Here is a 27244-nt window from a genome sequence, read left to right on the forward strand (position 1 = left end):
AGTCCAAGAGATGGGGATTGGTCACAAGATCAAGGCCAGGCTCAGTTACTAGAAGATGGAGTATCAAGTCAGAGTGTCACCAGCAGCCAAAACTAATTTGTGGTTCAACTAGACCTGAGATAGAGATCTACAAGTCTTAATGTTTTACCTGTATAAAAGTTGGATTAATATCTGGACCCAGATTGGGACCCATGGTGGAATCCGTCAGGTCAGGGAATCAGATTGACCGTTTTAATATTCATATCCAGAGTTTATAGTCTGGATTGAGTTAAACAAATAAAATAGATAAAATTATGTTACAGTCTACAATAATATTACATTTATAAGCAACACCATGAAGGAGAAATTAGTTGGTCAGAATGAATCATTCAGTATGAAATTGTGAAGGCTAATTAGCCTGATTCTTTATGTATTCTGTATTTCTGTATTCATCTCTGTATAAAGAAACATGCCCTGTCTCATATCCCTTAGACCAGGGATGGGGAACCTGCAGCCTCGAAGCCACATGTGGTCTTCTAGGCCCTTGGGTGCAGCCTTTTGACTAAGTTCAAGTTTTACAGAACAAATCCTTTTATTAGGGGGATTTGTTTTGTGAAGTGTGGATTCAGGGACACACTTGAGGACCTAGATGGCAACCTGAGGCCTTGAGGCCGCAGGTTCCCGACCTCTGCCTTAGACCCAAGTTAGTAGGTTGTCTAATAGTCAACTTGCTGGTCCACCTTCAGTGGTTGCTGAAACATGATGAAGAATGGAAAAGGTCAATCAATCAATAAATATTTAAGTGTCTACTATGTGCCAGGCACTACGCTAAGCACTGGGGATACAAAAAAAAGGCAAAAGACAGGGAGCTCACAGTGTAATAGTGGAGAAAAAAAGCAAACAAATATGTATGAATAAACTATATCCAGGACAAATAGGTAACAATTAAAAGAGGGAAGGAACTAGAATTGAGATGAGTTGGGAAAAGTTTCCTGTAAAACATGGGATTTTTGTTGGGACTCAAAGGATGCCAGGGAGAGTAGTAGGCAGAGTTGAGGAAGGAGAGCATTCTAGACGTGGAGGACAGCCAGAGAAAATGCCCAGAGCTGAGAGAGGGAGTGTCTTGTTCATAAAGCAGTCAGGAATGGGGCCAGGGTTGTTGGATTGAAGAGAACATGGCAGGGAGGGAATAAGGTTTAAGAAGACAGGAAAAGTAGGAGGGAGCTAGGTTATGAAAGGCTTTGAATACCAAATGAACTGTTTTGTATTTAATTTCAGAGACAACAGGAAGCCACTAGAGTTTATCGAATATGAGGAGTGACATGATCAGACCAGCACTTTAGGAAAAGACGACTGATTCAAATAGGGAGGGAGGCAGACCCACCAGCAGGCTATTGCAGTAGCTTAGACATGAAGCGATGAGGGCCAGCATTAGAATGGTGGCAGTGTCAGAGGAAAGAAAGGGGCATGTGTAGGAAATGTTGCAAAGGTGAAATTGACAGGCTTTGGCAACAGATTGAATATGGGGAAAGGGAATGAGATGTGGTGAGGAACCGAAGATGACTCCTTGGTTGTGAGCCTGAGGGATTGGGAGGATGGTATTGTCCTCTGTGATGGTAAGAGGGAGGGGGGTAGGAGGAGGAAGAGTTGTAAGGGAAAAATTATGAGTTTTGGACATGTTGAATTGAAGATGTACACTGGACATCTAGTTCAAGAAGTCTGAAAGGCGGTTGGAAGTATGAGATGGAGGTCAGCAGAGAGATTAGGACAGGAAAGGTAGATTTGAGAATCATCAGCATAGAAATGTAATTAAATCTAATTGCAATTAGTCCTAGAAAAAAAAAGAAAAAAAAAACAGTCCTAGAAAAAAGTCATGTCATCTTGAATGGCTCCATACTGTTTGTGGCACAAAGGTCAAGCTCCTCAGCTTGGCCTTCCTTCTCAGTCTGTCTGTAGTGTTTGGTATTGTCAGTCACCCTCTTATTGATACTCTCTTCACTCTAGGTTTTCGTGACACTGCTCTCTACTGTTCTCCTCCTACATGTTGAACTGCTTCTTCTCAGTCTCCTTTACTGGAAATTTGTACAGGTCATGCCTGCTAACCTTGGGCATCCTTCAAGACTCTGCCCTGGGCCCTTTTCTCTATATATACACTATACTTTAGCATATACAGAACTCACATTTAGCCTTGTGGATATTTTGTGAAAAGTTTCTCATCACTTGGTTCTACTACAGTTTCCAAATGGATATGCTTTCATGTATTTAAACGCAAGTGAGGTAATGTGTCGGCTTGGGTCTGAAATCATTAACATTCGACAAATTGGTTTTTAAAACTGCACATCAAAATATTATTATTCCTGTAATTTTACATAGTGATGTTGTGCTTCAAATTACCCGGCTGCTCATTTATATGCTGTTTGGGGCACTTAGAAGCAGCTTTCAGATTTTAAGGAAAATTAATCTACATATTAAGTGGCTGGTAGACTTGTGACCCTGTAAGCTAAGTTGTCACCAATGGAGTGCCACATTTAAGTTTTACACAGTGATCCACATCTTCTTTTTGTCACTGCCTTGCATTTCAATTTTTCAGGAGTCTAAACTAATTTATAATAAGAGTCCTTATTTCAACTAGGAACAACAGTATTCTATTAAGAGAGAGAGAGAGGGGCAGCTTGGTGGCACAGTGGATAGAGCATCAGCCCTGAAGTCAGGAGGACCTGACTTCAAATCCGGCCTCAGACCAAACACTTGACACTCACTAGCTGTGTGACCCTGGGCAAGTCACTTAACCACAACTGCCTAAGCAAAAAAAAAAAGAGAGAGAGAGAGAGAGAGACAGAGAGAGAGAGATGGAGAATTTAAGAATTTCCCAGAAATACTAAATGTAAGATATGAACTGCAAAAGAAAATGACCACTAATATTAAATCTTGGTAGGTGCATGGTAAATTAAAGCATAAGGTGGAAAAAGAAAATGATTGAATTTGCATTTTCATTAGGAGGAAGGGAGGAGGTCTTCCGTTGGTGACTTATTCAAGTGAGGCCTTTTGAAATAGCTAAAGCTTTGGAATCTTTAAAGGCTGCATTGGTTAAGTCAAAGTTAAATCTAGAGGGAATCTTTAATTCCTTGTATGTATGCATCTAAAATATTTCTATATTATATAGATACATATTATAGGTCTGTGTCTAAATATGTATTTATATATGTGTGTGTATATGTGTGTGTGTGTATGCATAATATTATGTTGATATCTCTTTGTCAGGGGTTCTTAACCTGGGCTTTGTAAACTTTTTTAAAAAAACTTGATAACTCATTTTCAATATAATTTGTTTCCTTTATAATTTTATGCATTTTATTTTTCATAAAGACAGACTTCACCAGACTGTCGAAGGAGACTATCACACACACACACAAAAAAGTTAAGAATCCTTGTCCTCTATGCAAAGAAAATGAAATCCACTTTCATTTTTGAGGTTAAATTATATTGGTATCAATTACTGTCTATTTGTGTTACAGAATAAGAAAAATTCATATTTATGTAGCATTTTGAAATTTGTGGAATACTTTTCCTGAAAGCAATGCTGTAAGTTATATAAGCTATAAGTAGTTTATATAAATTGTTTATAATAATAAAATAAATATAATAATAAATAGTATATTCTTCTAAAATAATTCATGTTTTACCAAAGAGGAATGGGGCTGATCATGGTAACATGATTTGCTGAAGATCACACAAATAGTGATAGAGTCAAGACTAGGGTTTCTGAGTAGTTCTGACCAATCCCACTGCATTTTCCACTGTCCTGTCCACTGTCCCTTAATAAGGTGCAGGTGCCTTCTTAGAGAGTTGTGGACAAGAAAAGTGGTGAAAGCACATATTTAATTCTGAATTTTCTATTCGTTTAATTAAATTGTAAATAATAGAAAAGATGAAATCACAGGGAAGGTATGAAACAATAAATCTAATTCAGTGCTGTCAGAGTCAAAGTGCATCTGTGCTTTTTCCTGTTTGTGTCACTTAGGCTGGCTTCCTGGGGAGGAGCTCAGAAAGGAGGGATATGAAGCAAAATGAATAAGATATAAAAACAAAGGGCAGTAATACAAATTTAGGCTCACATCATTCATCTTGATACATTACTGCTATTTAAATTTTTTTATAAAGACTTTTTAATTGGACAGATCAGATATCTGTCCAATCAGGGGTGGCAAGCAGTGAGTTTTAAATACATGGTCTAGTGAATAGAGCAACAAATTAAAAGTGTTATCTCTTGTTGTTCTGTGGATGTTGTGTAATTCTGAAAGTCTTCCTCCTTATACTCATTTTTGTCCATTCAACAAATATTATATTATCTCCTATGTGTTGAATTCAATTGGATGCTGCAGAATGCAAGGATCTTAGGAATTCCAGGAAAACTTTATTGAATCATTTTAAATCTATCGGTATTTGATTAGTAACAGAAATCCTAAACTCTGTTCAGAGACATGTTTTCCAGTTTGTAGATTATCTAAGCCCCTACTAAGTTTTCTGTCTCTTTTTCCATATATTTTTGCTTATTTAATTCCCCAATAGCATCTTCTAGCAGAAGATTTAAGGAATGGCATGATATCATGACAAGAATGCTGGACTTGGAGTCAGGGAAGAACAGGTTCAAATATTCCCTGTGCCACTAGCTAAAGGATCTTGGGCAAGACACTTAACCTGTGAATCTCAGTTTCTTCATCTGTAATCTAATTAGATGGGCTTTAGGATCCCTTACAGCTCTAAATCTATGAACCTAGGAAGTGCCTCCTATATACACAGCACTATACTGGGGGCTGGGAATATAAAAGATCGACTCTGCTATTACAAAATCTATAATCAGAGAGAAGAGTAGAATATGAGGACCTGGAGCATTCCAGAAAAACTTTATAGAATTATTTTCAACCTATTAGCATTTGGTTAATAATAGAAATCTCAGACTATGTTCTGAGACATGTTTTCCAGTTTGTAGATGATCTAAGCTCCCTCAGGGTTTTCTATTTTTTTCCCGTACATTGTTGGTTATTGAACTACCCCAAAGCATCTCTAGCAGAAGAACTGACACAACATTAACAATGATAAAGCACATCATTTAAAGTGGGAATTTGGTTGAGAAAATGGAAAATACTGCCTTAAAGAGATTCTTGAATTATCTTGTATTTTCTCCTTTATTGGCACTTGTTACCATGGGTGCATTGGCACTAAAGATAGTGATCTGAAGTGTTATTTGTTTTGAGATGTATGTATCAGCTTATCCTCTGGTCTCTAATATTGGTAACTATAATTTGTCATTTTCAATAGGCAGGACTTTTCTGGGACAAAGTATAACTGGTCTTTTTCTTTGTAAGCTGTTCATCAATGTCAGGTTTCACTCATTCTTGCAGCCTTGGCTCCAGCTTGATGCAGCTGGGTTCATTCTTCATTCTGAAAGGGTGCTGTTTTCATTATTCCATGGCATCTTGTCTTCTGATATGGTGGTTACTTTATAAATTGGAACCTTGTTATATAGCATGACCATCCAAATTGCATTTTGAACAACAGGAAAGAGTGATATTTGCTTATAGTGTATTAATAGGGTTACCGTAAAACAACTGACAATTCTCTGTGCCTGTACTTTAATCAAGGGTTTGTATGTTAGTCAACAAGTATTTATTAAGCATCTGTTATTTACCAGCACTGTGCTAAGTGCTGAGCATACAAAGAAGGGCAAAAATAACCAGCCCTTGCCCTCAAGGAACTCACAGTCTAATGGAGGAGACCACATGCAAGTAGCTATGCAGAAAAACATGCAGGATAAATTGAAGATAATTAGAAGAGGGAAGGTGTTAGCATTGAGGAGGTTAGGAAAGGCTTTTTATAGAAGATGGACTTTTAGCTGGGACTTGAAAGAATATAGGGAATGAAGAGAGAGAAGAAAGCAGCTTCCAGGCATAGGACAGTGCCGTGAATATGCCGGAGGTTGATAGATGGAGTGTCTTGTGCAAGGAATAGTGGAGGGTTAACTAATACATTTGTTGACTGAATCAGGATACAGAAAAGGTCTTGAAGAGCCAGAATATTATGTTGAATCTAGTAAGGTGAAATTTAATGGGAAATACAAAGATTTATACTTAGATTTTTAAAAAATCAGTTTCATAAGTATAAGGCAGGGTTGGGATGGTTAGGCAACACTTAATGTGAAAAAAACAGTTAATGTAAAAAAAGATCCAAGGTGTTTAGTGGAAGCTCAGTGGTGTCAGCAGTATATTATGACAGCTAGAAAAGCTACTGCAATCTTGGGCTGCATTAAGAAAGGCAGAACTTTCAAGAAGAGAGGAAGTGATACTCTGCCCTGGCTGGACCACTTCTTGAATATGTTCAGTTCTAGATGCCACAGTTTAGGAAAGAAATTGATAAGATCAAAGTTGTTCAGAGGAGGGTGACCAGGGTAATAAAGAACCTCAAGGCCCTGGTTTATGAGAATGAGTTGAAAAAGCATGAAGAAGAAATGCCTTGGAGAACATGATAGCTATATTTGAGCATTTGAAAAGTTGTTTTGTGGAAGTAATATTAAGAACAATGATGGACTTTGCAAAAGGGGCGAATGGGGGCTTAACACAAGGGAAAACAACATTTAAAGTTAGCCAAAAAGTAGAATGAACTGGCTCGGGGAGGTAGTGAGTTTTGGTTTTTTTTTTTGCTATAAGTTTTCATAGTAAGAATTCTTTTGGGCATGTGGGTTGTATCTGATGGCCACTGAAGTTCCTTGAACCTCTCAAATTCTATGATTTCAGTTACCAGCCCCAGAACACAGGTGAGCCCAATGTCCTGTCTCTACAAAGGGCCCTCTAGTTTCCAGGACATGTCACCACAGCCATTTTAATGTAATGCTTAGTAAACAATAAAACCAATATAGGATCTAGCCTCCAGATCAGAATGGCTGTTAGCGGTGTCCTGGGAACTGTTATCAAATCCTTTCTGTATCTAAATGTGCTTTTATCTGTTAAAATAAAAATGGAACCAGAAGTAAATATAGAGCCCACCACATGTAATCTCTAGTTTGCCATTTCTAGTATATTAACATAAGCTATTTGGCATTTTTCTCTGTGGTCAACAATTGAGGACTGTTGTGATCTAGTAACAGAAGGTAGGTGGTTAGGAGACCCAAATTCCATTTCAGTTTGGCTACTGGATAGCTGTGTGACATTGGTGAATTAATTTCTTTATTGTTTGGTTTCTCTATCACTAAATATGAAAAATGATAATATGATAAATGCCATTATAGTCTATTATGTTATAATATGATGCAATATAATGTGATAATTTTATCATATAACATATAAAATATATTATCACATACTATATATTATAAATAATAAAATAATAATACATACCTGAGAAATATTATGACAAATGAGATGATTACAGAGTGATCTGAGTTCTTTATCAAAAAACTTTTATACAAATGTAAAGAATAACTTTCTAATTTTCAGTTTTATTCATTCTGCTGTGTTATTTTATTTTGTGTAGTTAAGGGTCAGAATTTGTTTCTTTGCCATAGAGGTAAATAATTGAAATTATTTTAATTCAGGGAGCAGATTGTTTTCTTAAAACTATTGTTCTGACCTGACTTTCATAACAATATATTCTTTTTTAGATTAGATACCAAAAATATCACAAGTGAAATTTCTCTCAATTGAAGTGCTGAGTAGCAATGTGCTATTACCATATAATTGGATTAAAAATATAAAAAGAACATAGTAACATGAATTTACTATAATTTTTTACATTAGCAACAAAGATCTCTTCACAAAATGGAAGATCATATATATGCCATTTAGAATAGATTCTGGCATTTGATAATGTAAGGGACATTTCAGGATGATAATGATGGCTTTGGAAAAAATGGGCCATTTTAATGGTTTACGTTGTGATATTTTCTCTACTAGCATGTTCTCAATGTATATTTGACTCAGCAGTTCAGAATGACACAATGAATCCACTTCTATTTTGGGTGATCATGAATCAGTCTATACTTTAGAAGAATTAATTAACCTGAAGCTATGAAGTTAGCCGTCCCTTTATTGGAAGATCCTACTTCCTGTATCATTGGAAACGTGATCAATGATCTAATTCATTTAGAGTTGGTTACAAAAGTCTAGACATCCCAACCATTTTTCTTTTTGAAGCTTTAGTTCTGATCCTGTATCAGAATTCATGAGGTGCAGCAAGCCATCAGTGGTGTGAAACAATTATCTAGGATATCTGTGAGTAGGTTAAGTAGCACTAAAAAGAAAAAAAAATAGGCAGTTGGATATTTCTAGGCTGTCAAGTCTATTTAATTACTATTCTGATGTTTTTATGGCTATTTATCGGCTGACACTTTTGTATCAAATAATGCATTTGTGGCGATTATGTAGGTAAGTGCTAACAATATTAGAAGAAAAGAATGCAAGGCAAATATCAAGAATTTCCCTTATATTACTAGCAAAGTGGTAAGACTGCTTTGAGTTTTGATACAAACCACTTGTAGTGTATCGAAGTTGACCTTAAATTAACTTTGAATTTTCTCTCTATTTTTCATTTATGGAATAAAACAGGCATTTCAATAACAGTACAATAAAAAACATGTTTGCATATGAAACTGCAAATCTGCTATGCACAACTTACTATTCCTTTCAAATATACAACAGAATTATCATGTAAATTTCTTTTTTCTTTTTTTTTCCCTTCCTTCTCCCCTCTCCTGTCCTAGAGATGGCTACCATTAGACACAGATAGGGGTGTGTGTGTGTGTGTGTGTGTGTGTGTGTGTGTGTGTGTGTGTGTAAAATTATTCTATCCATACTTCTATTTATCAGTTCTTTCTCTGGATGCAGATAGCATCTTCGTATGTCCTTTATAGTTAATTTGGATATTTATAATAGACAAAAATAACTTATTCACTCAAAGTCATTCTTAAACCAATATTGACATTCTTGATACAAAGTATATTATTCTTAAAAGAGAGAGGGAAAAAAACAACACCTTATGGGGGTTACTGTATACTCCATCATATTAGAGCCATTACTTAGCGAGTACTGAATCTTGATACATCCAGCCTTCAACTATAGAACTTATTTCATAATGACCTAGGTTCATGAATTCATACAACAAGCATTTATTAAGTGCCTACTGTATGCTAAGTACTGTGGAAGGCATTGATGATATGAAGACAACCAAAACAGTCTCTGCCCTCAAGTAGCTTGTATTTTACAGGTTTTGGGGTAGGGGAGGGAAGTGATGTGCATATTTTGTATAAACAAAATATATGCAAAGAGATTTCCAATGGGAAGGTATTAGAAACTAGACGAATCAGGATACATTTTCTGTAGGAGGTGGCATTTGAGTTAAGTGGTAAACTAGGGACTCAACAAGGCAGAGGTTAGGAGGAAGAACATTCCAGTCATGGAATATAGCCTCTGAAAAGGAACAGAAATGGAATATAGGGAACAGCAAGCCAACCAGTTTGACTGGAATATAAAGTGTGTGTGAAGGAGAATAATTTGCAATAGGTCTGGAAAAGTAGATTAGATCCAGATTGTCAAGGTCTTTAAAAGCCAAACAAAAAGAGTTCACATTTGATCAAGTAGCAAGAGGGAGCCACTACAGCTACTTGAGCAGAGGAGTGACAGTCAGTTTCGCATTTGTATGGAAGATTGACTGGATATAGTCCAAATGAGAAGTTAGTGGTATGAAGAAGAGGAAACTTCTTAAAGCTTAAAATTGTTCTTTTAGTTTCGTGGAAATCACTGGATCCAAAATGGCAACCTCGTAGGGAATTTGTTTTATTTTATTTTGTTTTTTGCTTTCTTTTAAGGCAACTCTGTCACAAAATCTCAAGACGAATCATCATTGTACACTTAATATAGGCTGCTTCATTAGGGTCTAATACAGTATGGCAGTACAGAGTACAAAACTTACACTTTGTAACAGTGAATCAGATTGACTTATTCTAAAATATGAAATAAATCATGGATTACAACCAAGGATCAACTCCCCAGTGAAAATGAGCGTGATCTTTCAGGGGAGGAGAGGGATATTCAATGAAATAGGGGACTTCCATACCTTCCTGATAAAAAGACCAGAGTTCATCAGAAAATTTGATCTTCAAATACAAGACTCAAGAGAGACATAAAAAGGTAAACTGGACAGAAAGTAACAACATGTTATTAATAAGGACAAACTCTTTACATCCCTACAAGGGAAGATGACACTTGTAACTCTTGAGAATCGTATTGTTATTACCCCATGTTCAAGGGGTATACATAAAGGGGGTGGGTATAAATTGACTTTGATATAATGATGAAAAAAAATCTAATCAAGTAGGTTAAATGGATCCAAGTAAGTGAATTAATCTGATCTAACTAAGAAAATGTACTGCGAGAAAAGGAAAGGAGGAGTCAGACAAGGGTAAATAACATCAGGGGAAAAGACACAAAAACCTATTACAGCAGAGGGAAAGAAGGGAGGGAGATGAGCATTGTTTGAACCTTACTCTCATCAGATTTGGCTTAAGAAGGGAAGAACATAATCAGTTGGGTATAGAAATCTAACATGCCCTATAGGCAGTAAGAGGGAAAGGGGAAAGAAAAGGGAGGGGGCTAATAAAAGGGAGGTGGAACTGAGGGAGGTGGTAGTCAAAAGCAAAACATTAGTGAGGAGGGAAAAGGAGAAAGGAGAAAGAAAAGCATAAACGAGGGGGGGAGGATGAAGAGAAAGACACAGTTGTTATAATTGTGAATGTGATATATGAATGTAATAGAATACTATTGTGCTATAAGAAATGATGAACAGGTAGATTTCAGATAAACCTGGAAAGACTTGTAAGGTTTGATGCTGAGTGAAGTGAGCAGAACCAGGAGAATGTTGTACACAGTAACAGCCACATTAAGTGATGACTGGTTTTGATAGACTTAACCCCTCTCAGCAATACAAGGATTTAAGACATCTCTAAAAGTCTCATGATGGAAAATGCTATCCACATTCATAGAAAGAACTATGGAGTTTGAATGCAGATCAAAGCATCCTATTTGCTATTTTTTTCTTCTGTTGTGATTTGTTTCCTCTTTCTGATGGTTCCTCCTATTAATTCTAATTCTTACAACATCACTAATGTGAAAATATATTTAATAAGAATGTATATGTATAGCCTATATTAGATTGTGTGCCATCTTGTGGAGGGAGGTAGGGAGGGAGAAAAATTTAAAACTCAAAAGCTTATGGAAGTGATTGGTGATAAATCAAAATAAATTAATAAAAAAAAGAAAAGAAATAACAGTCCTTACCTATAATATCAGATTTATTCTTATATATCTTATATTTTTGCTTGATTGTTTTCTTAAAGAAATGGTCTAGGTCAATATTGTCAAGTAGAAACATATCCCTTTGGTCTGAATATTGACCTAGAAAACCACAAATGAACCTTATTTGTGTTGTATTATATTTTCATTTATTTTATTAAACATTTCCCAATTATGCTTTAATCTGAAGGAGCATGATAAGTGTGGTGTAGGTTATTATCATAATGAATTTTCCCACTGTACCCATGACCGGGAATTTATGAGGTAGCTTTAATAAAACCATACAGTTAGGGCTACAAAGACATCATATAGTCCCAACACAACTGAGGAAACAGAGTCCCAGAGAACATAAATAACTTGTGCAGTGTCACATAGTAAGTAGCAGAGATGAAATTTGAACCTAGGTGTCCTGTCTCTAAATTGAGTATTTCTTTCCCTGTCCCATGCTGTCTCCCTTGTAAGGAAAACACCAGAAGAAAGTCAGAAAATTTAATTTATGGTTCCTATACTTCCACTAATTAGTTGAGATTTGGAAAAGTCAGCTAACCCTTTAGACTAGGTTCAGATTAGATTTATCATTTAGTTAATTTCATATTTTTAAAAATGAGACTACCTCTCAAGGCACTTTGCCCTTTGCTAGCATTTATTTCAGAGAAAGAGCAGGAATTATTACTATGTATTTGAAATCTCTGCCCTGAAGATGGTTTATGGACTTGTTAATTGAGCCCGATTAGAGATATGATCTATTTAGCATGAGTAACATTTGGATTTGATTGTAGTTTTCCTAAGCCATCCTTTTGGTTAAGTACTCAGATATTCATCAGTACTTAAGAAAAAAAATGCAAAATTTTGTCCATGTAGGTACTCTCACTGGAAGAAATCACAACCTGGTCATGCATTGCCATATAGTTCCAAAGAAATTCAACACCCCATATTATAACCAGCCTTCTGTTAATGAGTCTCTGTCTACTCCAACAAAGCTAGACAGAGAGACACACAGACATCATATTTTTAAGCCTGTATCGTGATCTTGTACTTGAAGCATCCTAGTTACATGGATTTGAGAAGGTTGTGTCAACTATATCGTGATAAGGGATCTGAATAGGGCCTTAGTTTGTGCAATTTGTAAATTCTAGCAACTTAACTAGTTCATTTTACATCTGACTTATAAATTAGAAGTCCTCAGTTCATCTACAATGCCAAATGGTTGAGTTTCCTGAGGATTAATACATGTACTGTGTGTGCGTATACATATACGTGTGTGTGTGTGTGTGTATATCTATATACACATATATGTATATATATGTATTCATATACGTATATGTATATGTATATGTATATATACAGACACACAGTCTAAACAGTATAGTTCTTATAAGAATGAAGACTTTTGGGTCAGGTAGGTGGTGCAGCTCTGGTTTTGGAGTCAGGAGGACCCAAGTTCAAATATGGCCTCAGACACATAACACTTACTAGCTTGGTGATCCTGGGCAAGTCACTTAACCCCGATTGCCTCACCAAAAAAAGCAATCAATCAATCAATCAATAAAGGAATGAAGACTCTTCTTTTTAAAAGGATGATGCAAAAGAGATGCCTAACTCTCAATATTTACCTTTTGGGGCAGTTAGGTAATGCAGTAGATAGAGCTCTAGCCTTGGAGTCAGGAGGACCTGAGTTAAAATGTGGTTTCAGACACTTGATACTAGCTGTGTGACCCTGGGCGAGTCACTTAACCCCTGTTGCCTCACCAAAAAAACCAAAACAAACAAAAAAAAATAACAAAACAAAAAAAGGATGATGCATGAAATGAACTCTTTAAATTTTCATAGCATGATCCTGCCAGACAGATTTTGAGAAAGCAATAGAAACAATTGTTTTTCTTTTTCCATTTGTTGTTTCTTTTAAATTGTCTGGAATAATACTATTTGTACTTGTGGACAAATTTATACATATTTTTGATTCTTGATCTCATTTTACGTGCTTTCCCCATTCCCTCCCCTTTTCCTTACACGGATAGTAAAAGGAATCACCTGGCTTACTCATTATAATGCAAATTTTGAAGACCTAAAGAAAGTTAAAGAAAAATTAGGTTAAATTAAAAATTAGATTAAAGAAAAAATTGAGAAAATTACCAATTGCTTATCACAGGTTCCTAGAAGTAGAGCTGGAAAAGACCTCAGAGGCCATATAATCTAATTCATTCATTTTACAGATGAGAAAATTAAGGTCTTAAGAGAATTCTCCAAAGTAGCATTGGTAGTGAGCATCAGAGGCAGGATTTGAATCCAACTCCTCTGACTCTGGTGCCAGTAAACTTTCCCTTGTGTAGTGTTACTTCTTAAAACCTGAATCATTTGTAAGGTCCCCCCCCCCCCCCGAATTGCATTAGGGTTGCTTTAAATTCAGTTCATGTTATTAATTTATTAGTTTACAAATTGCCCAAAGTAGCTAATTGAACTATTACCATGTCCAATACTCAGGCAACACATTTACCCAGAAGAGGAAACCTAAAATTAGCTTTTATTGCTACTATCAAATAGTTTTTATGAGGTAAAAAGGTCAGACAAGGAAATAATGGAAAATAACATGTTCAAAAGTATGACACATGAACCCCAGCCTACGCAAATTAATACATAAGATGAAACATCTAACAGAAGTCAACCATAGTAAATATCTATTGTTCTTATTTCAAAATGATGTTTTTGTATGTGCTTTTTCTCAGCCCTGTGAATAAGCTGGGGGGAAAAAAACCCACCATGAAGTTGGCAGTCCCTGTGACAATGATAATTATGTGGGTGGATGGTCTTTTATCGCATGTCTGCAGTCACCATTTTCCATGATAGTTGATGTTTGCAGTTTGCCTCCTTTGTTCATGGGAAGTCAAAAGACCTGTTTGTTCAGAGCGAGCCAACTCATCTTAAATTAGAGCATCCCCCACCAGTCCATCTGCTCCTGTTGTCTCTCAGTGATCTTTGTGTTAGGTTGGATCTTTTCCGAACAGTGAGGAGGGATTTAAACGGCCTACTTTGTAAAGTTTGCATTTAGTCTTTCAGGCTAGTACAACATAATTCAGTAAATTGCTTCCACTGTGATGAATGGAGGACTGCTGATTTTCCACTTCAGAAATTGGCAGATTCTTTTTGGAATTTCAGGAAATTTTGCTTCATTATCATGTCAATGAATATAGCATTCATGTCTGTGAATAAAGCAGAATTTGCTAAAAGACTAGCCTGCTGCATATAGTTTCTGAAATTTCCATTAGTCCCTCCTTCAGGGTGAGTGAGGCATTGAAGGTCCAAGTTAAAATGCAAATATGTTGCCTACTGGCAAACTAACGGCATGGCGTTGGGTACACACTGACTCAATTCAGTATAATTGAGCAAACGTTTAGTAAGTTCTTACTATGTGCATTGCACAGTGCTAGATGTTGGAGGTATAAAGATGAAACAGGAAAATAATTCCTGTCTTCAAAGGGTCTGCATTCTAGTAAAATGAAAAAGGCAAATAGAGGATAGCTATAATTCAGGTTTTTAATATGATTAAAGCATAAGAAAGGTACGGGTAGAATAGTGTCAGAAATTAAAGAGATAGAACTTCTTGTTTGGGGGACAGCTAGGTGGCACAGTAGATAGAGTGCTAGGCCTAGAGTCAGAAAGACCTGAGTTCAAATCTGGCTTCAGACACTAGCTGTGTGACCCTGGGCAAGTCACTCAGTTTCCTCATCTGTAAAATGAGCCGGAGAAGGAAATGGCAAAGCACTCCAGTATCTATGCCAAGAAAACCCCAAATGGGGTCACAAAGAGTTGGACACAACTGAAATGATTGACCAGCAACAACAACCAATCTAATTTGGGAGATTAGGAAAAGCTTTATAAAATCAAATCCATGCTACCTGAATCAGGCCTTGAAAGGAAGAATTTCAAAAGATAGAGCTGTGGGATGGATACCATGACAGAAATGAGACATGGTAAGCAGAAGGGGCAAGAGGCCCTCTTCACACTTGGAAAAATGAGTAGCACAGAGTGGCTAGAACATCGAAGATTAAGAAGAATGCTAACATGTTTGTATCACTGGAATCAAAAAGCACTTTACCTTATGATCTCATACCAACCTTAGGAAGGCATTAAAAAATTATTATCCATTTTACAGATTAAGAAAGCAAGACTCTGTGAGGCTATATGACCTGCTGTTGGTCAGGGAATTAGAAAGTGGCAGAGGCAGTATTTGAACCAAGGCTTCTCAGCTCTCAAGGACATTTTATACTATACCACAGGTTGAATGGCCTTTAATGCCATGATCAGGAGATTTTACTTTATTCATTAAACAGTAGGGAGCTGCTGGTGGTTTTTAAGCAGGGAGAGGGACTTAATCAGATTTATTTATTAGAAATATCAGGATGGGTTGGATGGGTTGGATGGGTTGGGGGAAGACTGAAGGCAGGAAGACTAACTAGAAGTGAATTGATTCAGGTATTAGGTAATGAGGGTTGGAACTGGAGTAGTGGCAATTGGATTGTAAAGGAGGAGACAGCTGAAAAATATAACAGAATTGAAAGGACTTGATTAGCTAAGGGGAAGACTGCATAGAGCATGAGGGAGGGGCAAGCATCAGATAAATTCTGAGGCTTAGGTTAGGAGGAGGAGCAGCTTTTGTTGAGTTCAGTTTTGGACGTGCTGAGTGTGAGGTGCCAGTGGCATATCTAGGTGGATACTTCTGGAAAATTGGGAATTTGGCTATGGAGGTCAGGATATCAAAGTTGCATGTCTGGGTTTGGGAGTCATCTGAATAGAGGTGATAATAAATTGAAGCTGTGGGACTGGATGAGATTGCCAAGAAGACAGACAAGAAAAGGCGTGTTAGGTTTTTTTTTTTGTTTTGTTCTGTTTTGCCCATTAATCTGTTAGTTCTCATTAACATTTTATTGTGTAGTTTAGTTGTTTTCAGCCCTGTTTGACTCTTTGTAACCCCATTTGGGGTTTTATTGGCAAAAATACTGGAGTGGTTTGCCATTTTCTTCTCCACGTCATTTTACAGATGAGGAAACTGAGGCAGACTGGGTTAAGTGACTAGCCCAGGGTCACAGAGCTAGTAAGTGTCTGAGGCTATATTTGAACTCAGGAAGACTCATCTTCCAGACTCCAGACTCAGCACTCTATCCACTGCATCACCTAGCTGCCCTTATTTAAGTTGGCTTATTGGATAAGTTTTCATGGAGGAAGAGAACACAAGATAATTATAGTCTTGGTTCTGCCATTGGTGATACTCAAAATTATTAGATCATTTTCTATAGATTTTAGAGTTAGAAATGTCTTTAAACCTCAACTTATTTTATAGAAATTGGAGGTCTAAAGTAGAGGACAATGGATAGAGCGCAAGGCCTAGAGTCAGGAAGACCTGACCGACCTCAAACCTGGCCTCAGACATTTTGAAGATGTAGGGGCAGAAGCAGTAGATTTGGGGAAGAATGTGTAGCCTCAAATATGATCCAGAGACTGTCATATTAACATATCCATGACTTTCATCCATATGGCATCATCATCAAAAGAATATTTAAAATATGAACTTTTGTTTCATGAAGAAGTTTGTTATTAACCTGATAGTAAATGTGATGTCATTTGGATGACATTCCTTTTAAATACAGCCTATAGTGTTATTCAGTTAATACACTTTGTTAATTGTTAGTTAAAATTACTAAGAACATTTCCCACAAATGCTATGATCAAATTTTTCCACTTTATTGAGATTTTTATTCTGTGGATAGCTTTTAGGAAGAAAGGATAAGAAACTCTGTATGTGCTTTGTATATGTCCTGCATTTATATATGCACTTCTTGTCTCTCACATTGGGAGGATATAAGCTCCTTGAAGGCAGGGGATGTTCAGCTTTTGTGTTTGTATCCCCATCGTTTAGCACAATACTTGGAACTGAGATTATTGATAAATTGATTATCTAGTTCTTTGGAGTTTAGGGAGATAGTTTAATCCTTCTGTTATAATTAATTACTTATTTTGCTGACCTTTTATGCTCTGTTTACTTCTACTTTGCATATAACAAAGTATTTCTTGAAAGTGGAAAGGCATAATCATGGCCCAGGGAAATTTTAAGAAAAGGAAAATCTGTTTAGGCTGGTGCTTAGAACTCTGGAGAGAGCTGTTAATTCCTGGCCCTGGAGGTGTTCAGGATAGATTAGAATAAGTAAATGGAACATGTTCCTGTGTGGAATCTTTATAATATGACTTCATTAGTTTACTTGCAGTTAACTCCCAGAACATCACATTCAAATGTAAATTAAAAATACATACTCTGAAAAAAAATTGTAATATTTCCCTGCATTCCATAATTCTTATTTCTTGACTTCTTTCCATTAGTGTATATGGCACTGTGGTGATGACAGCTGTGCCTTATGCTTTTATTTCTCTTTAAAACTTTTAATTGTTTTTACAGACATGATTTCATTTGGTCTTCATGACAACCCTATTTTGTGAAACAAGCCAGGCAAGAATTATTATAACCATTTTACAGATTAAAAAATTGAGAGTAAGGAAAATGACCTAAGATCAAATATAGTTAAATAGTAGATGTCAGACTGGAACCCAGGTTTCCAGTGCTCTTTCTTGTACATACCTTTACATATAATCAAAAAGTGACAATATTCCTATTCTTTAATTATGCAATCCTGATTTTTTTTTGGTAGAAGCAACTTTGCAGATAGTTTTAATAAATAGTATTGCTGCTGTTACCCCAAAGTGCTTTGGACACAGAGGATGCTTAGTCAAGTCAATAATCTGCTTTCACAATTCTAATTTCTCTTTTCAACCACTCAGAAACATTCTGTTGTAGTCCAGTGTTCTCTTGAGAATCCACAGGCTCTTCTGCCTATTTAGGTGTTGATTAATTTTCCTATTTCTTGAAAAATTTATTCATAGAGGCCTGAACTCTTTTACCTGATCTGGAGATCATATTTCCTCCTGCTCTCAATAACTTCACTATTGGTTTATCTCTTTATGTTCAAGGTCTTTAATTGAATTTTCTTTCTCTTGGGATCATTGGTACCTTCAGCCTTTTTTCCTCTTTTCTCCTTTTGCTCACTTTCCTTTTTTATTTGTTAGTGTTTTCCCTGGTGCTTGCATCTCAAAGCATGTCAGCTTCCTCCCATGCTAAGTAATTTACAGTTCAACAGGGGCAGCTAGGTGACACAGTGGATGGGGCACTGGCTGTGGAGTCAGAAGGACCTGAGTTCAAATGTGGCCTTAAACACTTACTAGATGTGTGACCTGTGCAAGTTACTTAACCTCGTATATATATATATAGATATAGATATAGATATATAGATATATATAAGTTACAGCTCAACAACCTCAGTCTCTGTCCCAAGTGACTTTTAAGGGGAGAGATCTGGTCCCAGCCAAATACTGGACTCTTTCCTTCTGGCCTAGTGAAGGTGCCACGCGGCCACACTCACATGTGTCCTGCACTCGTTCGCTTTGTTAGTCCATTTTTTTACTGTGTTCTGTGGCAACACTGATTGCTGCCATGCTGTTTTTGCAGCCAAAGCAAATTTCTGCCCTTTAAATCTCCATGGCACTGAAAGAAGGGAGAGGGAGGTTAGGACATAGAGTTGAGGTTTTTTATAAGTGTATGTGTTAGCTTCTGCAGCCCTGCTACCAGGAGTATAGTGGATAGAGTGGGAGAGGAGGTATGGAGTGAATGCATTAGGTCTTAGAGATTGATCTCTGTTACTAGTTTAATTGTTTTTTTCTTTGTTTGGGTTCTTGATATCCTAGACTATGGAGATAACTGAAATTGATTTATCTCATGCGTAATTTCTCCTTTGGAAAGTTTTGAGAGGTTATGAGAATCTAAGAAAAGTCTTGTCCTTCATCTTGTTAGCCATGTGATCTGGTAGCCAACTTGCAGGCTTTCAGTGTGAGCAAAGTGGTCTGTCTGTCAGTAAGCATTTATAAAGTGCTTAATATGTGCCAGGTACTGCTATGTATTAGGGATACAAAGAAAGAAAAAGATAGACCATGCCCTAATAAGCTTGCAGTTTAATGGGGGAAACAATATGTGAACAAATATGTATAAACAAGCTATGTACAGGATAAATAAGTACTAATTTATAGAGGGAAGGTTCTGTAATTAAAAGGGATTGAGAAAAGTGTCCTATAGAAGATAGGATTTCTATTGGGACTTGAAGGAAGCCGGGGAAGCCAAGAGGTAGAGTTGAGGAAGGAGAGCATTTCAGATATGGGGGACAGCCAGAGAAAATGCTCAGGGGTGAGATAGAGTGTCAGATAGATTGTAGAGATAGAGCAAGGAGGTCATTTTTATTGGATCCAAGAGTATCTGTTAGGGGGTGAAGGAGGGTGTAAAGAGGACCTATACAACTTGGCAGTAGGTAGGGGCCAAAATTAAAATAAGCTAAACTTCTTCGAGCTACTGATAGGTTACACTAGAGACAGAATGACAGTGGTTGGTTGCCATGGGTCACTTGACAAACAGGAGAGTGCGCAGTGACAACGCTACATTTTTCAAGGGTCACCTGAAATCCTTTGGCAGGCTACAAGCAGTGGTGGGCTATCTGTTGTGCAGGCCTGGTGTAAAGTATAAGACTTGGAAAGGGAGGAGAAATGGGTTATGACAGGCTTTGAATGCTGAGTGGACAGTTTTGATTTTGATTTGATCTCTCCAATTTTTTGACCTGGATTTGGGTCTGAGCAACACTCTTGTGGGCTTGTGCCAATTGGAGTCCAAGTAAAATGCTATTGGACTCAGCCACTGTCAGGCAGCCAGAAAAATAAAATTGGTTCAGGGTGATTCAACTTCATGCTCCCTTTTAGTTGTGGATTTCTGCATTGCTTCCTCCACTGTGGCCTTCACACTGGGCTAGAAGCTAGAACCTGAACCTATTCTGCTCCTGGCATCAGAGAATCTCAGCTGCTACTTGTTTCTAAATTTATGCCTTTCTTGGTACACAGTCTAAAATGTGTAGTGACTCTTCATCCCAGAACACTTCCCCTAGGCATAGGTCCCCTCCTCAGACAGCCTGGAATCTGTGACCCACAACTGCATAGTGAACAACAATAAGCAGTCAGATCCAAAAATCCAAATCCAAACAAATCCCTATTCTGTGATGTTTGGATTCAGTCAAAGGGCCTCACTTGAGGACCTAGAGGGCCACAAGTGGCCTCGAGACCACAGCTTCCCCACTCCTGGTCTGGTGCATTTTCTTGATTTATATGGAGGAATTTTGGGTGAGAGCTTGGCTATGCTTCTTCCTGTTATGCTGTCATCTTGACTCCACTGTTGCTTTTCAGCCAAGTCTCTCTTAATCCAAACCTAACTCTTTTCATTATACAAATTTTGCATGTCAAAATTAGGACCAGCCTCACTGGTGTATACACTTGTTATTCATAATGATAATATTATTTACAAACATTTTGTTGGATGCAATACATAACAAAAACAAGCTTCTTATCTCTCCAGAGCTTTCATTTATCAAAGTTAAACAAAAGCAACCATGGAAGAATTTCATAATTGTAACTCCTTATCTTCTTTTCAAATGCATTGTTGTAGTCAAAAGCTTAAAGCTTTTGTCCTTGGAAATTTTTATTACTTTGATCTTCTGACCCCTCAGCATATAGGAAAACCTCATACAAAATGTGGATTAGGATCTTTTGATGTCCTTCATAGCTCATAGTTCGGTTCATAGCTCATGTTTGGGTCTTAAGTTTACTATGATTCTGTAGTTGAAAGGATTAGAAATCACAAGGTATCCATAGGAAGAACAATGAGCCCATGATGAAAGTATGAGGAATAGAGTGAAAAAAATTGGGATTCAAATATGCCTCCCATAACAAAAAGGTGTGCTTCAGAAAGGTAGTTTATAAACAGTTTAAAAATCATAAACTAATCTTTTTGTTCAGTCATTTTTCAGTCATGTGTGACTCTTTGTGAACCCATTTGGAGTTTTCTTGGCAAAGATACTGGAATGATTTTCCGTTTCCTTCTCCTACTCATTTTATAGATGAGGAAACTGAGGCAAACAGGGTTAAGTGACTTGCCCAGAGTCACACAGGTAGTAAGTGTCTGAGGCCAGTTTTGAACTTAGGAAGTTGAGTCTTCCTGATTCTAGGCCCAGCACTCTATCCACTGCATCACTTAACTGCCCAAACTAACCTTATTTTCCCATTTATTTCTATTATGCTATTAATGTCATGGCTGATAGGATCATAGATTTAGAGTTGGAAAGGACCTTAGAGATCATCTTGTCTAGTCCCCTTGTTGCCCTTATTTTAGAAATGAAAAGAATGAGACCCAGAGAGCTTGTATAGCTTACTCAAGGTCACACTGATACTGAGTTTCAGAGCTAGCATATGAGCCTGTCCCTGATAGAAAGGTTCAGTCCTTCAATTTATACTTCTGATTGCTTCTGAAGTTGCCAGTTGCCAGACTTGGGTATAGAGTACCCAACCCCCAAACTCAGGTGTTTTCTGGGAAAAGAATGTTCTGTAGCCCAGGTTTCAGCCCCCACTGAGGAAATATTTCCTCCTGGATTTTTACCTGCATTGAATGTATAGCATCAGGAGAAACTTCTGTAGAAAGATACATGAAATATTGACTGATATAACCAAATGGAATGGTACCAGCAGTTAGAAGATATACCTAGCATCCCATTGCTATGTATTCTTGGATATTTCTGATACTAGCATTGCCTTTAGGACTTGAGGAACTGTGAGATGAAGGCAGAATAATGGAGTTACTTCTTTTTCTAGGATCCAAATGGTTTGTAAGCCAAATATTTTTGCAGTTAAACTAAGCACTTTTTAAGAGAGTACACAACTTCCTTATTGATAGGTCCAAATGAGAAAGGTACAGATGTTTTAAAGAAACAGTTGCTTTCTCAAATTTAAAAATCCAAGAAGTTTCATTTTTTTGAGTGAAGGTAGCTTACTATACCTCAATCAATATACATTTATTCAATGCCTATAATGTTCTAGGCAATGTGCTAAGTGCTGGGGATACAAAAAAGAAGCAAAAAACAGTCCCTGCCCTTAAGGGGATTACAATCTAATAGAGGAGACCACATTCAAACAAATATATGCAAAGCAAACTATCTACAAGATAAATAGAAAATAATTGACAGAGGGAAGGCACTAAAATTAAGGTATTTGGGAAGGCTTCTGGTAAAAGATGGGCTTTTCATTGGGACTTAAAGAATGCCAGAGAGGTCAATAGTTGGAGTGGAGGAGGAGAGCATTCTAAGAATGAGGGACAGCCAGATAAAATGCCCCAGTACTGAGACTTGGAGTGTCTTGTTCATGGAACAGCTGGGAGGCCAGTGTCACTGGATCTAAGAATATATTTCAGAGAGTAAGATTTAAGAAAATTAGAAAGGTAGAAGGGGGCTACATTATGAAAGACTTTGATTGCCAAACAGTATTTTGTATTTTATCTTGGAAGCAATATGGAGCCACTGGAGTTTATTAGGTAGTGGGATGACATGATCAGATCTGCACTTTAGGAAAACCATGTCAGTAGCTGAATGAAGGATGGATTAGAGTGGGGAGAGACTTGAGGCAGGCAGATGCACCAGCAGGCTATTGCAATAATGCAAACTTGAGGTGATGAGGGCCTGCACTAGCGTGGTGACAGTGTCAGAGAAGAGAAGGAGACTTATTCAAGAGATGCAGCAAAGGTGAAATTGGCAGACCTTATCAAAAGATTGGATATGGGGCGAGGTATTGAGAGATAATGAGGAATCTGGGGTGACTTCTTGATTGTGAGCCTAAGAGACTGGGAGGATGACATTTCCTTCGATAGTAATAGTGATGATAAGGAAGAGAGGAGGGCTTAGGAGGAAAGATAATGAGTTCAGTTTTAGATATGTTGAGTTTTAAGATGCCTACTGGACTTCTAGTTTGAGATGTGAGAAAGGCAGGTAGAGAAACGAATTGAAGGTCAGCTAAGAATTTGGGGCAGGATAGAAAGATTTGAGAATCATCAACATAGAGATGGTAATTAAATCCAGGGGAGCTGATGAGATCCCCAAGTAAAGTAGTGTAGAGAGAGAAGAGTCCAGGCTATGGCCTACTATAAACTACACAGATGTAATCTGTTGTGCCATATTTCTTGACCTCCGGGAGTGACCAGATACCATGCTGGTTGTTGTTACTGTCATCGTTATTATTACTGCTAATAATAACCTACATTTACATAATACTTTAGGGTTTGCAGAGTTCTTTACATACGTTGTCTCTGTGATTTAAGTGCTATTATTATTTCCATTTTACAGATAAACTGAGGCTTAGAGAGGTTAGATGACTTTTCTAGGGTTACACAGCTAAAAATTAGGTTTTCCTGACTCCAGATCCAGTGCTTTATCCTCTACGTCATGTTTCCTTTTCAACAAATGACCAGTAATACCCAAATGAGTTTTCTGAAATGTAGAAAGGTGGCATGGCCAAGAGCATTGGTGTCAAACTCAAATAGAAACAGGGACCACTAAGCTGCATGCTGGGTTCTCCGTGAGTCTCATATTTACTTAGAATAATACATATCAACATTATTTATGTTCTATTGTATTTTTATTTATTTTGTTAAATATTTCCTAATTACATTTTAAGGTAGTACTGGGATGGGTCTACTGACTGTTGTGTGTTTGACACCTCTGATATGGAGGATAGACAACTAGCCTCAGAATCTCAGTGAGACCTGGGTTTGAGTCTTACCCCTCACACATAACTGCTGTATGACCCTGGGAAATTACTTAACATCTCAATGCCACTGGCAGCTCTAATGTTCCAAGTGGCTGAGCAGGTGTTCATCTGCTGTGTTAGAGGGAGCTCTCTATCAGGTACTCCCTACAACAATGAAATCATGGGTTTGCTTGAGAAAAACGGATTTGTACCTATCTTTGATATTGTTTGTTTGCTCTGGGTAATCTCATTTTGTTCATTAACTCATTATTCTAATTGACATTTTCTTCCTTCTTGCTGTAGCAGCCTATAAAGCCTAAGGCTGATATCCCTAGTACAATGTCTATTTACATTCCACTGTCTTTTTTTCATTTTCTCCACTCAGTTTGACAAAGGCTATGCTTACAACATCCGCCATAGCTATGGTAAGGAAGGCAAGAGAACAGACTACACGCCTTTCAGCTGCATGAAGATTATACTAACCAATCCACCGAGCCAAGGGGATTATCACGGTGAGTGCTTGTACCTGACATGTTGTAATGGATAGGAACTCAGGGACTCCCCAGGAAACTGAAGACGTGTAATGGCTTCCTGCATTACTCGCAAGAGCTGGTTTGTGGCTTATGTTACTTATCAGTGTCAAGCAAGGCTCTGTTACTCTTCTGTTGATTTGTCCTATTACCAAACTAGGTCAGGCAAGAGAAAGCCATTCAGCTGTATTTCTGTCTGTGCAGGACCAGGCTTTTTGGTGCTCTCTTTCTCCATTCACTAGCTGTTTTGTCTCTTTCTCTTAGTCTGTTAGGATGTCTCAAAAGACAGACACCAAAGTTTTTCGAAGTTTTGCCTTGAAACTATCAGGGAAAGTATTGCTGTTTAATTTTCAAAAGACTCATCCATCAGGAATAATGTGCATCTTATTCTCATGACTGTGATCTAATTAACAACCCTCGATTAATTGAGAAATTTAAGTGGCTCCTATTTATAAATGTTAATATAAATCACCCCAAATTTATTTTTTTAAAAGAGAAACTCTCATCTATAGACTTTGTGATCTATGATTTTTGTTTCCTAATCTAAGTTTCAAATTTTTCTCATAGAGATGAGTAAAGTTATTCTCTACTCTTGGATAATGAAGCATCATACACATAAGTGAATTTTCCACTGAAAAAGTTTTATTCTAACCATTTTTGATGGAAATCTTTGTAAAGTATGTTACAAATTTACTCGCCATCTCATTAATCAGAATATAATCTAAATTTCCCTTACAGTCTATGTAGTCTTATATGTTTAAATGATAGTCTTACATATCTAAACTTTCCTTTAGTCATGCTTATGAATATTAATTACATACTCTACAAGTGATACCCGTTGGTATGATCATTGACAGCTATTTTGCTGCTGTCAGTGTTTCTGCTTCTTGCAGCCTTTTAATTTCCTGCTTCTGCTCTGCTATGGGATACAGAACCAAATAACAAAGCCAAAATCAGAATAAAAGGTCCCTAAATGAGGTCCTGAAGGTCTTTCAGAGTAAAACCTCGGAGATAGTGTAGGGTCTTGGGCACGTATATTTGGACTGCCCAGAGGATTTTTGACTTACTCTCAGTTCTCTCTTTCATGCTTGTCATTCCTTGATAATTGATGTCGAGACAGATGTCATAATTCTACTTTTTGGGCCTCCAGTGTTTTCATCAAATCATAAGGTGACAGTGTTAGAAATGGAAGGCACCTTACAGGTCATCTGCTTCCATCCCTTCTTCATCGTGGTTTGAATGGCTAGAGGTCGTCTAGCCAGACTGGCCACTCAAAGCAGGCTTCTTCTCAGAAACATTCAAGCTCTCCTTGAATCCTTTTTGTGAGATAGGAAGCTGGATACTTTATAGGATGTCCCATTCTATTTATGGACAACCGTAATTGTTACAAAGCTCTTACCTAACCTGAGCAGAAATACATCTCTCTTTAATTTCCATATATTAGACCTTCTTTTGCTCTTTTAAGCTACATAGAACAAGCCTAATACTCCCACATGACAACCTGTTTCACAAGTAAACACACAGGTAACACCATTTGTTGGGCAGGAGAACACTGGAGGGCTCCTAACACTAATAGGTGTTCTAGCACAGGTTCAGTTTTGATCCAGTCAGACAGAAAGACAGCTTCAGAGGGGTTAAATAAGCTTACTTTATTCTAGTCTAGTCTTCTTAAGAGGGTTGCTGATAATGAGAGCACCAACTCCTACAGCATTCCTTAATCACACTTCTCGAGGGGGTGGGCGAGAATAGTACAATTCCTCATCTCATAAGCTTCATTGGGAGCTGGTTGAGGCAGACAGAGATTCCCCCCAAGCCTTGATGGGGGTTGATCAAGGCAGGTACATGCATTCTTCTATGTATTACCCAAATCCAAAAATGGGTGCTCCACTCACTGACCAGTGCCCACTTGATTTATAGGGCAATAGACAAAGAAGGCAATTTGCCAACATTAAGTTCACAGGTTAACTTTAGCAATATCGTCATGACCTAGCACAGTGCAGCCGTACATTATGTCATCCCTGTATCTCACTGTGCAAACATCGTGATGTTTAAAAACCATGACCATGAGAAATATTATCTATTTTGGCCATGTATCCTGGGACTATTATCTAAAAAGAATAACAAAATCCTCCTTACACACACTAAAATCCACCTTACTTATACAACCCTTTAGATATTTGAAAACAGGTATTAAGTTCCCCATAAATCTTTTTCTTTTCTGGACTAAACATTACCAATTTCCGCAGCTGCTCCTTATGTGACATCATTTTCAGACCCTTCACAATCCTGGTCTGAAGGTAAATTCATTTAGGTTAAAATCTCTCTTGAAATGTAGTACCCTGAAATGAACCCAACACATTAGTTATGGTCTGACTAGTGCAGAGTATACTGGTCCTATTATCTCTGCTACCATCAACAGTATATTTCTATTAATGTAACTAATTGCATGAACTTTATTAGCAACATTGCCACAGTTAGTTAATTAACTGTTATTGAGCTTATGGTCAAATAAAACCCCCTGTGTCTTTTTTTCACATAAACTTCTTTGTTTCTCCATCCTGTAATTGTGTAGTTGCTCTAAACGCTCGTGGCTCTACTTTTTATCCCTGTTAAATTTCATCTTCCTTGTTTTGTTTCATAAATCTAGCCTATAAAGATGTTTTTGAGTTTCGATTCTTCCATCCAGAATGTAAGCTA

General features: G+C 37.3%; 1 protein-coding gene across 1 annotated transcript in view; it reads left to right on the forward strand.

Annotated features, from left to right (window-relative positions):
- The window catches only part of PRIM2 (DNA primase subunit 2), a 348920-nt gene that overhangs the window by 283708 nt on the left and 37968 nt on the right, over positions 1 to 27244 (forward strand). The window contains exon 11 of the mRNA XM_027852944.1: positions 24403 to 24529. Within this exon, the coding sequence (XP_027708745.1) occupies positions 24403 to 24529 (127 nt within the window). The remainder of the gene's footprint in view (positions 1 to 24402; positions 24530 to 27244) is intronic.

Source organism: Vombatus ursinus, unplaced genomic scaffold (assembly GCF_900497805.2).
Source record: "Vombatus ursinus unplaced genomic scaffold, bare-nosed wombat genome assembly UNPS02009835.1, whole genome shotgun sequence".
Lineage (NCBI taxonomy): Eukaryota > Metazoa > Chordata > Mammalia > Diprotodontia > Vombatidae > Vombatus > Vombatus ursinus.